Source organism: Alexandromys fortis, unplaced genomic scaffold (genome assembly GCF_014885135.2).
Source record: "Alexandromys fortis isolate MF-2015 unplaced genomic scaffold, M_Fortis_MF-2015_v1.1 scaffold_8_1_9099942, whole genome shotgun sequence".
Taxonomy (NCBI): Eukaryota; Metazoa; Chordata; class Mammalia; order Rodentia; family Cricetidae; genus Alexandromys; species Alexandromys fortis.
In genome coordinates, this window is record NW_026067898.1 from 6,132,992 (window position 1) to 6,146,017 (window position 13,026).

General features: G+C 40.9%; 1 protein-coding gene across 7 annotated transcripts in view; it reads left to right on the plus strand.

The window, feature by feature from the left end:
* Sestd1 (SEC14 and spectrin domain containing 1) overlaps positions 1–13,026 on the plus strand; it is an 89,082-nt gene that overhangs the window by 58,844 nt on the left and 17,212 nt on the right. For all 7 annotated transcript variants that reach the window (XM_050120269.1, XM_050120283.1, XM_050120266.1 and 4 more), the window contains 3 exons: positions 338–393; positions 3,107–3,318; positions 10,109–10,231. In XM_050120269.1, coding sequence (XP_049976226.1) covers positions 338–393; positions 3,107–3,318; positions 10,109–10,231 — 391 coding nt within the window. The remainder of the gene's footprint in view (positions 1–337; positions 394–3,106; positions 3,319–10,108; positions 10,232–13,026) is intronic.

Here is a 13,026-nt window from a genome sequence, read left to right on the forward strand (position 1 = left end):
CAGCCCAACTTGGCAGTTAAATATATAATCCTCTTAATGTGTTGTTGAATTTGGTTTGCAAATAGTATATCAAAGATTTTGTACATTTATTTTCATTCAGGGAAATTGTTCTCTTTTGCTGTGTTCCTCTCTGGTTTGGAACATTAAGATGAGTTTGGTAGTAATTACTGCCTACATTATAGAGCAGCTTGAGGAACATTGGTGTTTGCTTTTTATTGATCTTATAGAAGTTAGCATCGATCCTTCTGGAGTGCATGTATTATGTGTAAAACAATTTATGAAGTAGATTTATAAGAATAGTACAGCATTTAAAAATGATTCTTTTAATGTCTGCCAGGTCTGTGGATTTAAACTTTCTTCCATCTGTTGATCCTGAGACAGTTCTTCAGACAGGTAAAGTGTAAAACAAAACATCTATTAGTGATAATAATAATAATCTAGTAAGCAAAGTATTAGCCTCTTTAAAAACAATCTATTCAGCATGTATGTTGGTAGAGAGAATTTAGAGTGGAGCTTTTCAAACTGATTTGAGATTAATCTGATGATGTTAGCATAATATTTAAAAATTAGTAATGACAAATTATCTCCTAGAAAAACTGGATTTATTTCCTCTTTTAATAAACTGCATTTTATAAAGTGCATTGAATTCTATCTCATTGGGTTGTTATGAAAATTATTGTATACCTGCTATGTGCTGTATTCTCTCTACAGTGTTTGAGATAATTAGATTTTTATCTCTATTTTATACTTTAAGAAATCAAGGCTTAGAGATTAAAAAAAAAAAAAAACTAAGTAAGTAAGTTGTTCAGAGTCAGTTAAAAAAATTTATTGCCACAGCTCAAAGCAGGTCCAGGTCCAGAGGCACCTTTTACAGCAGCTTGTAATCATCTGTATGAACCCTAAGCCCTTGGCAGTGGCCTTGTGCCCTGGTGCCCCAGGCTTCACGCTCTGTGTACTCTAGCCCCGTGTCTGCAGTAGAGATCCTCAGTTCTAGGACTCAGGCTTCACACTGTGTGTACATTAGCCTGTGTCTGCAGTAGAGACCCTTCAGTTCTAGGACTCAGGCTTCACACTGTGTGTACATTAGCCTGTGTCTGCAGTAGAGATCTGTCAGTTCTAGGAGAATGAATTGGAATTCTCTCAGGGAAACACTGCAACTTTATTTCTAATCTCAAAAGTTAATAGCTCACACTGCCAATCTTACTGGATTCCAGGCACAGATCTAAGTACTCTGTGTGACCTCATTTATCCTTCATTACAGTCTGTGAGGTGGGTCTTGTTACTGTACTGTTTTCATAAAATGCGAAACCGAAGCGTAAACGATTACGCAGGGGCTGGGGGCACAGCTCCTCACAGGCAGGGTCAGCCAGGTAACAAGGCCAAGGCCCACCTGATCCAAAGTGAGTTAAATGGAAGCCCGAGAGACTCAATGGAGACCTCATCTCAGAATCAAGGACGTAAAAAAGGGAGATGTAGCTCAGGAGTGGCACAGTCTCCTGGCTTGTATAGGGCTCCATACGTTCCTTGATGGAGATATGGATACATTTACACACACATATCATATCCAATAAATTCTATAGTCAGAGCCTGAGCCCAGGCAGTGGGGCATCAGATTGTCTTCTGAAATAATTGTCCTAAGTGCTGTCTGGTAGAAATGCTAAGATAACAGTTGTTAGGGTAGAAAAAAAATGATGAATTCTGCTATTAAAGATATATATGGAGCCCAGGCAAACATTCAGATATTTTTTAAGTATTTACACAGGTTTTTAAAACAAATATTTTTCCAATTATAAAATGCCAGGAATAATTTTTGAAAATCTGTACAGATTTGATATATTTGTCCAGCTGTATTTCAGTTTTCAGTATGATAGAGATTTTAGTTCCTTAGGGAGCAAAGAAATACTTACAATCCATATATTGCATGTTTAGAAATTACAGGAGTTGGTCAGTAAAAGTACTATTTTTTTATGAATACTTAGTTCCATGAATTACTTGACATTTCTGAGAGCTTATTTTAAACCACCGATTTAAGAACATTTTAAATATTTATATGTATACACTAAGTTTTGTTTTATGGACATTTAAAATAGACATTGAAAGTATATAATGGAGATTTAGAACAATCTAGATTTTTTTTTCAGAAAGCTCTAATAAAAATGCTTTCTATACTTTAAAAACTATTTAAATTTAGTTTAAATACTTCCAAAATAAAGATGAGAACAAGAAAATTTATAATGTCTAGGGTTTTTTTTGTTGTTGTTGTTGTTTTTTGTTTTGTTTTTCGAGACAGGGTTTCTCTGTAGCTTTGGTGCCTGTCCTGGAACTAGCTCTTTAGACCAGGCTGGTCTCGAACTCACAGAGAATGTCTAGGTATTTTTGATGCCTCTGTAATAATCAGAATAGTTTTATCCTGGCAAACAATCTCTTTATTTTTGAAATTGTGAATGTGCTTGTGCTTGTTCATGTGTTCTTTCGGGCGGTTTCCCATGTGTGAGCGGCTCCCTGCGTGAGCTTGCTCTACACAGTTCCACTACTATGGCATGCCCACTCTCCAGTCCGTGTGTCGTAGACAGTCCTGCAGAGATTATTTCAGTATTATTCTGCACTGCTCATAAAGCTTTCCTCCAGTTACTTTGATAACGCATTGCTTCACTGTCAGCTTTTAGTTTAAGTGCTGTGCTTGAGGACGGGGAGTAGAAACCCTCCGACACATTTCTTGTATTGGTAATGGGAATTCCAGAGTATAATTTCCCCACAGAGAAAGACGGTTTACTGACACAATATCTCGAGTAATTATTCCACCAAGAATCTGATAAATATAGATTTACACATATTCTACATTTACTATGGTGTATAGGGTGTATATATTTACACATTTGCCATTTTTTTTTCAAATTTTTCCTAGTGTATATAAACGGTGTTCTCATCTGTACACATAACACGGTTTCCTATTCATTGCCGTGCCCAAAGCTTTAACTTGCCTTTCATTCTCTATGAGAAGGCAGAGGACTGGGCTTTGAGAGCAGGGACTAGAATGTAGAAGATCGACATGTAGGGATTGTATTTTTTTGTGGGCATTAATTACAAGTATCTTTCGTTTGTAAAGGGCATGAGTTGTTATCTGAATTACAGCAGCGTCGATTTAACGGTTCTGATGGCGGGGTCTCGTGGTCTCCTATGGATGATGAGCTGCTCGCACAGCCACAGGTTATGAAGTTGTTAGATTCACTCCGGGAGCAGTACACGCGCTACCAGGAAGTCTGCAGGCAGCGCAGTAAACGCACACAGCTAGAGGAGATCCAGCAGAAGGTGATGCAGGTGCGTGTCGGGCTGGGGGGCCTCATCTTGTGGATTCCAAGTGTCTTTTCCTGGATAATGTCTGTTATGTGACTGCCTGTGTAGAGGACTTTACCAATGTCAAACTGGATTCCTGTCCTCAGAGGGAGCATCTACATGAAAGTTATATCATTTCTGCAGTGGTGGGACTGATCACTAACAGAATGATAGTTTGAAATATAAATGCTCTTTTATAAATGAATATAAATAGTTTGTAATATAAACAGTCTCTTTATTCATTTAATACATAATATTAGAACATGGTTGTTTGATTCATTTTTAATTTCTAAAACTTACTGGACTATTTACTATCACTGTAATGTATTCTATCCTAGCAGAATAATACATGTGATATGAATAATTCAAATATTAATTTTTCTATGATGTTAAGAGCATGTTAAATGTACTTAATTATTAATTTTAGTTGCTTTTGGAATTGATTTTCCTAAGAAATTGTGACTGAAAATACCAAAAATAAATGCTAGACCTTTCTGTTCTTTATGGTGATTATGGTGGATTCTTATCTACTGAACAATTAAGAAAATAAATCCTTTAGTAATTTTATTGAAAGAAAAAGCGAGAGCAGCTGGGAAAGCTGGCTCAGCAGTCAGAGTGACTTCTCTTGCAGAGGACTTGGGTTTAGTTCCCGATACCCACTTCAGGGGCTCACAGTTGCTTGTGACTCAGTGCCAGGACATGTGTGTGCTTTTCAGTCCTCCACCAGTCCCCGTCCTTTTACATGCACATACCTGTCTGCACAGATACACATGTACATGTAATTAAATACAGACCTTTAAAAATAAGTGAAGAAATATAAGTACAAACAGCCTGGGAAGCTGCAGCGCTGTTTTCAAACCTAGATCTGTTGATTCTCTAGGTAAATATTGTCTTTTTTTTTTAATTGATCTATATATTTTTCTCTGCTTCATTCCCTTACTGTCCCTTCCTCTTTTACCCTCTCCCATAGTCCCCATGCTCCCAATTTACTCAGGAGATCTTGACTTTTTCTACTCATGTAGATTAGATCCATGTATGTCTCTCTTAGGGTCCTCTTTGTTGTCTAGGTTCTCTGGGGTTGTAAATTGCAGGCTGTATTTTGTTTGTTTGTTTTTGTTTTGCTTTAAATGTTTCTTATGGTGCTAAAATACAGGCTATAAAAGTAGATTTCGTTTTGTTAATAAATTTAGGGAGAAGAAGCATGAAGCACCATAAGGAAAGACCCAGCATGCTCTAGGCCTTTGCAGAAGGATCTTTCTGTGGCTGCTGTAGTCAGGAAAGGCCTGCTGGGAAGAAGTAGCAGTTGACTTTATTCTCTCGGAATATAGGGGATTTCATCACACAGAAGAAAGGTGCACGGGAGACTTGGCCTTCCTGTGGTTAGAGAATACCATGATGAGGAAGGGGGCTTGGGTAGCACTGGGTTCTACAGAGCATCTTCTCGTGAACTGAACCATGTATAGTACCACTTTTGGAAGGTTAGTGTCTGAAACGAGCCCAGTACCCTAATGGTAGTGTATACTTAGCAAACTATACTTTACACAGGCGAGCCCAGCCTGCATTGTGGTCCAGGGCCGCAGTGTCACAGAGAACAAACTCATGAATGGTTTCATAAGCCAAAGGTAATGGGTTCACATTTACTGGAATGTGTGGCTCAAGGTAATTCTTTATCCACTGTGGCACAGAGAAGCCAAAATGTTGGATGCCCCTGCTGACTTTCTCTGTAAAGGCTCAATAAATACTTAGGCTTTATGGATCACATAGGGTTACAGTTAGAGCTGCTTAGCTTTTCTTTGCAGTATAAGGAATGTATAAGTACAGTATCTGTGTGTGAAATGTACATGGCCTATTTCCAGAAAAATTTTTATTTTCAAAGCAGGTGGGGGCCAGATCTGACTAGCAGGCTCTAGCTTGCTGACTCTGATTGAGTAAGCTGTCCTAGGAGGGAAGATGTGAAAGATCGGTGTTGAATTCCAGGCAGAAAATTGAGGCTTTTATTTACTTTGATCACATATAAACCAAAGATGTCGGAGCATGTGTTTAATTGTGACAATTTCTATGTGCTTATTAGTCAGTTAAGGCAGTCTGCCTTAAGCCCAAGGAAGCGTTAGCCTTTATGTTGGAATTGTCTTTGACAACCACAGAGATGAAATAGCACAGTGGTTGGGACAAGACTCAGATTCTGAACCCAGGCGGTCTGGATATGACCTCTTCTTCTGAGTTGGTGGCCTTGGAAGTCTTTTCTCTGTCCTGGTTTCTTCCTCCACAAACAGAACAACTACAGCAGCAAGGGCAGTAACACACCTGTTTACACCAAGACCTTTGAGGATTTTAAAGAAGTGATTTTTAACAAGCTCTGGCTTTGGGGTTTATGCATAGAGATAAGATTCATCCCTTGTATGCTTTGTTAAATAGATAAGATAAAACCATACGATTAAAGAATTAATGTATTGACAAATGCATTTTTTAAATATCCAATTCAGAGATTGGAGAAGGGAGGTGATGATGGTGATGATGATTACAGTGATGCTGATGATACTATAATGATGGTGATGATGTTATAATGGTGGTGATAAGGATGTTAATGATATTTGTAATGTCTGTGATGATATTTAACAGATCATTGCTAAGGAACAGATAAATTTCATTTTGGCTCAGTTTTTTTAAAATATCTTTAAGGCTCACTTTGTTGCCTAGGCAGGCCTCAAGATCATGATTTTCCTGCCTCATGCCTTAGCTTCCTGAATGCTGATATTTCAGGCAGGTGTGGCCACACCAGCTGTTTCTCCAGAAGTTTGTAAATTCACTGGTGCACCAAAGCTCAGCACACAGCCTTTCCACAGACCACAGCTTAGAGAAAGTTCTAGTTCCCTGGCCAGAATGGCTGTTTAACTATAACTACAGTAACATGTGGATGATCTGCTGAACCATAGTGTCTTACAGATTAGGGGAATTGGTGTCTATAAAGCTAATCAGAAAGCTGCACGTCTGTTTATGTTAAATCAGTGAAAATGGAGCTGTCCACATCCCCGTACTGTCCCACCCCTGAGAACGTGACGCATGGGCAATCAGTGCTGATAAACTGTAGCTGAATCGTCATATGATAATTCTCGGGAACTCTGATAAACTGTGTGCTCAGCTGTCTGGTAATCTTCAGTCACAGTTTAGATCGGCATATCAGGCTTCATGAGGAATGCAAATATTCTCTGTGCTGCTTCTGTGCAGTTAAAAATTAGATTTCACCTTCTCCTGGGCAAGTGATAGCTCCACTCTACTTACGGCCGCAGTATTTCTGCCAGCGCTGCAAGCGTTATTTTTGGAACATCCCATACACTTTTCCTCTATTCTAGAGAGAGGCCATAGGTGCAGAGGAGGAGGCACTGACCATTGCCTAAGTGTGCAGCTGGAGGCTGTGTTTAGTCGCTGTGCCCTCCTGCACGCAGGTGCTTGGCATGCCTTCCTGCTGGGGATGACTTTGTGTGTCCTGATACTCCCCCATGCAGCCCAGCTATGGAAAAGATAGTGGATCGCCATAGCCATTTTTGGCCTATGCAAATGTTTGTCCTCATAGGTTTTAAGGACATACTGCCAAGGTTATACTTTGCATTTAAATGTATGAATCACTGTTTAAGGGGTCATATTGCTACCGATTGCATCCAGGACTGTTTTTGGAGTAACTTAACATTCGTATCTGACTGAGTAAAGTGTGAATGAAAATTTCATAACATCGTTTGGCAAGTTGCCACCATTGATGCATTTAAATGGACTTGTTTACTGGGCATTGACCTCAATTTGAATAATTTTATTAGAAATAGTCACACAGTTACTGCATGTACACTATGATGTTACACAGTGAAGAAAATCAGTTTCTGTATGCGTTAAATCTATGTGTATTGCTGGTCATGTAATTGGGTTTCTGTGTCAATGAGCTGCCTCTCCTTTATATGAAATTCATATTTAGGTTTATGGTGTCTCCACAGTTCTGCACTCATAACTCGCTTTTGTGTGCTACACTAATACAGCAGATGGACTAATGATGAGCAGCAAAGGTTTGCTTTTTATAGTTACACAGGCAAGGAGACCCCGGGTCAAGAGGTGTGTGTCTGACAGGGGCCTTCATGCTGTGAGGAAGGCCAAAGAGTTTGCACGAGAGGGGACGCAGTACAGGACACACGAGGTCAAGTTCATCAGCAGAGAAGCTCACAGCACTTGGTGCGAGTGAATTCTGTCTCTGCTCCCTCTTGCTGAACGACTTGGTTCTTCATTCTAAATAAGGCAGTCAGGACTGCCACCGGGATGTGTCCGTCACTATGTAAGACTAGCTGTGGTGGTTCCTGGTTGTCGCTGTCTGCTTCTCGGCTTTCCTACCTTCCCTGCAGTCTGGCCTCTTCTGTCCTCTCAGGCATCTGCACTTTCCCATAAGGTTTATAGGTTCCTTAAGAAAGTGCCTGTCTTAACTCTAAAATATGGAATAGTAGAGAGTGTCTTACGTACACTGATTGATGTCCCGAAAGCAGCCCTGCACATGTTCTTCAAGGTGGGAAGCAAAATCTCTCCATGACCCCTGCTCATGTCTCCTTGGCGAAAGTGGGAGTGGCCAGTGAAGGTCCTAGCTTCCTGCTCCTGCAGAGACCACACAGGGGAAGGACTGAGAGGAAACAGGGTGTTGAGGGACAGACTTCTTTCTATTATTCTGAAGAACACTGTCAGTAGAATTCACCATGAACTTGACAAGAGTTCACCCGAAAGAAAGCTCAGTGGTTATTCCAGCGACTCAGCAGTAATAGTGTCTTATTTCTGCGCTTTGCATGCCAGTGTTGAGCTTTAAAGTAGGAGCTAATATAGTAAGGCGATAGAAGAGAGAAATCATAGAGGATTCCATACCATAGTAAACAGACATTTGCAATGTATCCAGTTCCACTAATAAGTGTATGGAGAGATTTCTTTCCTCGTTGTCAGTTTTTCCCACAACAATAGTTTGTATGCCTTGCAAATATCTGTGTTACTGGAAAACATAGTTAAAACTGATGATTAGGTGTTTTGGATAAAAGCAAGTATTGTACATGTTTTATGATATATACCATTAGCCGCTAGCATCTTCATCACTGAACAAGAAAGGTCCAGGGAAGTAAAGGAGAATTAGAGAAGATGCTGTGTGTTCTTCATCATGGCATTGACAGCAAATGTCAGCGTGTGATCGCTCACCTGTGCAGCAGCAGGCTCTTGAACACAGATGAGACAGTCTTGTGAAGGGGTACATCTCGGGGTTAGTGGGCTGCTGGGTAGGTTGGTTGATTGGGCAGTTGGAGAGAGGCAGGCAAAGAGGTGGCTTGCTTAGAAAGGTTTGTAAACGCATTGAAAATTATAATAGTTACCACATGGAAAATTACTTATAGTTTATATATAACTATATGTTACAGTTCAGTGCTGAGTGAAAACCACAGGATAGAAATCATTTGAATCTTGTGTCTTTAAGAGTTGGCTGAAACAATCCATCCAGAATGATACAGGAGAACTGCTTTGGAAATCAACAAAAGGAAATGCACAAGACTTTCCTTCTGCTGTACAATTATGTAATTATAAAAAAGAATGCGTAAACATTTAAAGCCAAGTGTGTGTCACCCATGTTAGCAGAATTGCACTGTGGGAGACAAGGCAGCTGCTCTCACTTCGCGGGAACTGTCCTGAGTTTCAGTTTAGGTGTCGCTGTCCATCTGGTCTTGGATTCTAATGGTGACAGGTAGAGCTTGGCCGCGCTCTTCCTGCTTAGCTTTGTTAGAAGTGTGCGTTGTCAGAAGAGTTGGCAAAACCTCCTGAGTGAGAGTCTGGTCTTTGCTGTGCTCCCCAGCACCTGACGAGGACTGGGATGGAACCAGCATTACTTGGCAATGTCCTTCTACCAAAACATCCAGGGTCTGGGCTGAACTGTTAATATCCAGTGGAAGCTACAACTTTTGAGGATCACCGAGTTCGGTGATTGATGATGGAACTGACCCTGTGGGACACGGACCTTTGATACTAGAATGACTCATGTCTTCCCTGTGTGGTTCTCAGCTCCTTCCACCTGTCATGGGGACTCCACAGATGAGCACAGGGTCCTGTCATCCTGGAAAACTATAGACCCCCCAATATTGTGGGACTTCTCCCAAGAAGTCTGAATAATCAGTTTATCCTACAGAGACACCTAGAGAGTATTCAAGTAGGTGGTTCTGCAGTTTGTTACCCAAGAGAGACAATAGTGCTTTAATTTTGTCAATTAACTCTGTTTCCAGGGCTTTGGCGAGAACATCCCACTGAGTCAGGACATGTGTCCTTTGGTCCTAGTTTTTCAGTAATATATTCTTGCCTTGCACAAGCTCCTTCTGCAGCTCAGGTTTCTAAAGTGCCAGCGAAAACCTTTGACTAATTCCATTCCTGGTGTCCTCCCCAGCTCTGAGTCCTATAGTTCCAACTCTCTTACTCTAAGTGAAAGTTTAACTTCTGTAATAGAACATTGCAGTGTGGTTTTCCCACAGCCCGGCAGATGATCGAACAGCCAAAAGCCCAGTGCTCAACCACAGTGCTCGTTCTTCCAAACTCGGGGTTTTGGACATGCTGTCCCAGTGTAAACGCATAGTTCCAGATGAGACATTCACCACCAATGATGTGCAATAGGATTTAAATAATTGAAGTTATAAACATGTGAGGAATTCAGGAATTTGGGGGAGGGAAACTAACCAGAACGAAAATGTGAAAGGCGTTCGGTTCTCTTACTCATCTCGCCTTGTGTTCGCAGGTTGTGAACTGGCTGGAAGGGCCTGGATCTGAGCAGCTGAGAGCACAGTGGGGCATTGGTGACTCCATCAGGGCTTCCCAGGCCCTGCAGCAGAAGCACGAGGAGATTGAGAGCCAGCACAGTGTGAGCAGCTCCCCTCCGCGAGTCACAGTGTGGTCTCTGTGTGTCCCTGGTACCTGGGTGGGCCTGAGTGCTGGGACTGAGTGCTAGGTGCTGGCTTGCTCCAGACATCGGTACAGAGCACGGAACGCTTATGTTGAGCACTTGGGGGTCTAAAATACCCTTGGAGACTTAAGATAGACTCATTGATGGTTTGGTCTCGATTCCCACGCAGTTCCACTGTTTGTTCTAGAAGCACAGTTGTGGATGATGTTTACAGTGTCAGGGAAAAGGTGACCTGAAAATATAGAGCCTGTGTGAGTAGTTTATGTGACAGAAACTTCTGGTTTTAGTTGTTTCAGAAAGTATTAATCATATAGAAGAATGTGACATTTTACACCTTTATTTCAAATATTCTGATCATATTCGCCTTCCTTTACAACGCTTAGTTGTCCCCATCTCAGTTCCTGTTCCCTTGTCTTTCCTGAGTGACACTTCTGTTCTGTAGGCCTTGGACTGAGGGATATTCCCTGCTCTACTCAGAATGTGCTACAATCCCCGAGAGCCACACCACAGCCCCTGTGTTAAACACAACCGTGGGGCTGAGGACATGGCATACAGAAGGTGTCCAGTCTCTGTTGATTCAGAGATTCACTCTTGTCATTATGAAGGTGACAATCAGGAACTCAGATATACATTGGGCAGGCAGTTAGTACCTAAGTTGGTTGTAGAGACTGATGACCCAGAAGAATTTAAAATTTAAGACTTGGTAGGTGGAGGAGTCCACTGTGCCTCAGCTTCTGCCATGGGGTAGCCAGCCTCGCCTCAGTCAGGAAGTCATGCCTGACTTGTGAGGAAGAGCCTCACTCCCCTCAAGCTGTGCTGCTTCTGTTGATTTTAAATGAATTGAATACAAAATTGGGGAAATTAACATTGTCTCTGTTAAAATTTGCGTCTCCTTAGAATATCTTCAAAACTGGCCAGTAATGAATGAACTTAAGAGACAGCATGTTCTTCTTTACGTCTTAATTCCTATACTGTTAGTGCTCGGGGACATCTCCATTCATGGTCTTCAAGAAAAGTCACTCGTGGGCCGTACTAGAGTCATTGGAGTCATGTGTGGTATTTGAGGTTCACTGTGAAACTGGTAGGTGTGGGAGGTGGGTGGGAATCTGGACGAGATGGAGTCAGCCACAAATTGATAACTACTAAAGCTTGGTAAACAGAGAGTTTCATTATTCTGTTCCGTTGCGCTTTGATTAGATTGGAAAGTCTCCCTTGAGAGGTTTACAAGGAGGATTACTGTTTTAGCCAATAGGTGGCGCTGCACTGTTGACGTTGAATAGGTTGCTTGATAATAAATGAGCTAGCTTATATTTAAGCTCCTAATATTTAATACTTTATTCAAGACTTTCTTAACTGGGTCTGGTATATAACATATACCTGTAATCCTAAGCAGAGGGTAGAGAATTACCACAAATTTGAGGCCAGTCTGGTCAACATAGCCAGTTCTAGACTATCCAGGGCTACATACTCTGTCTCAAAACCAAAGAACCAACCAAAAACACAACAAAATAAATTAAAACCCTCTTTGTTCTTTGCAAATAAGATCTAAGTGTTGGAAGAATTTTTTGGCGTTTTTCAGGTCTTGTGAAGTAATGACAAGCTTCTAGTATTGATAGCTAACAAAGACAGAATTTGGAAAATTTAATATTCCATTTGCATTAAATTGCTATGTCAAACATTAAGGCATAATGGAGAGTTAAAACTAAAAATTCAAATTTTTTTGGCTGTTTAAGATTAATGTAAAGAAGAACGAGACTTCTACCAGCATGCAGTTAATTGCAAAGGATTATGGGCTAGAAAAACATTCAGCTTTTTAATACAATAGGAAAAACAGTAAGAATCATGGGAGTGGTTAATGAATTGATAACAATTTTTAAAATACTTTAGTTGTATCTCAGTGTGGTGTTGAATCTCAGAGCTTTAAGACAGGAGAGTTACAGGTTAGAAGCCAGGCCTTGTCTCAGAAACGAAAAACAAAACAACAACAACAACAAAAAAATAAGATTTTTAGTTCAGTGTTCAATGAAAGTCTTCTATGTTTTAGTAGAGTTAAATGTAGAAGTGTGGTGGTAAAAGAGTAGACCGTGGAATATAGTTTCTGATGCCTTTCCAGTATCCTGGCCACAGAGGCCACATGTTCCTGATGTGTGCCATCTAGTAGGAATCAGCAACCTGGCTTTGCTTATAGGAATCAGCAACCTGGCTTTGCTTAAGGAATCAAGACACATTTCGTCTTGAGATACACTGTGGGAACCACGGTGGTAGCCTGGCCTGACAGTGTTTCTCTCGTCTGTGTTAGCATGCTGCTCCCTGGTAAAGCTAGAACAGACCAGCTGGGCACCACGACCACACACACTGCTGCCGGGACCTGACTGTCTAATATACATAAGGCGTTCAAGTTCATTGGCTACTTAACAGTCTGAATTCAGGCCCCAGATTTCATGCTTTTTCCTTTTGTTATTCTTAGCCATTTTCCATAGAGCAGATGTGAAGCTGGATAGACTAGAGTGAATCGAAGGCCGTCTGCTGACCCGAGATCACATGCACCCCATGCTCCCCTCTTTACTTTTCTTTGATTAATTTTAACTCTATAGGTAAGCCAGGTCCTCCCTTACCCTCATTTCAGACAGGCTGATTTGCCTTTAGGACAACTTCAGTTATGTAAATCAGTAAAATCCGTATCTCTAATCAGTGTATTGATTTCTTGAGACATACCAGTTCTTGTGTTATATTAAATCCCTGGCAAGGTTGCA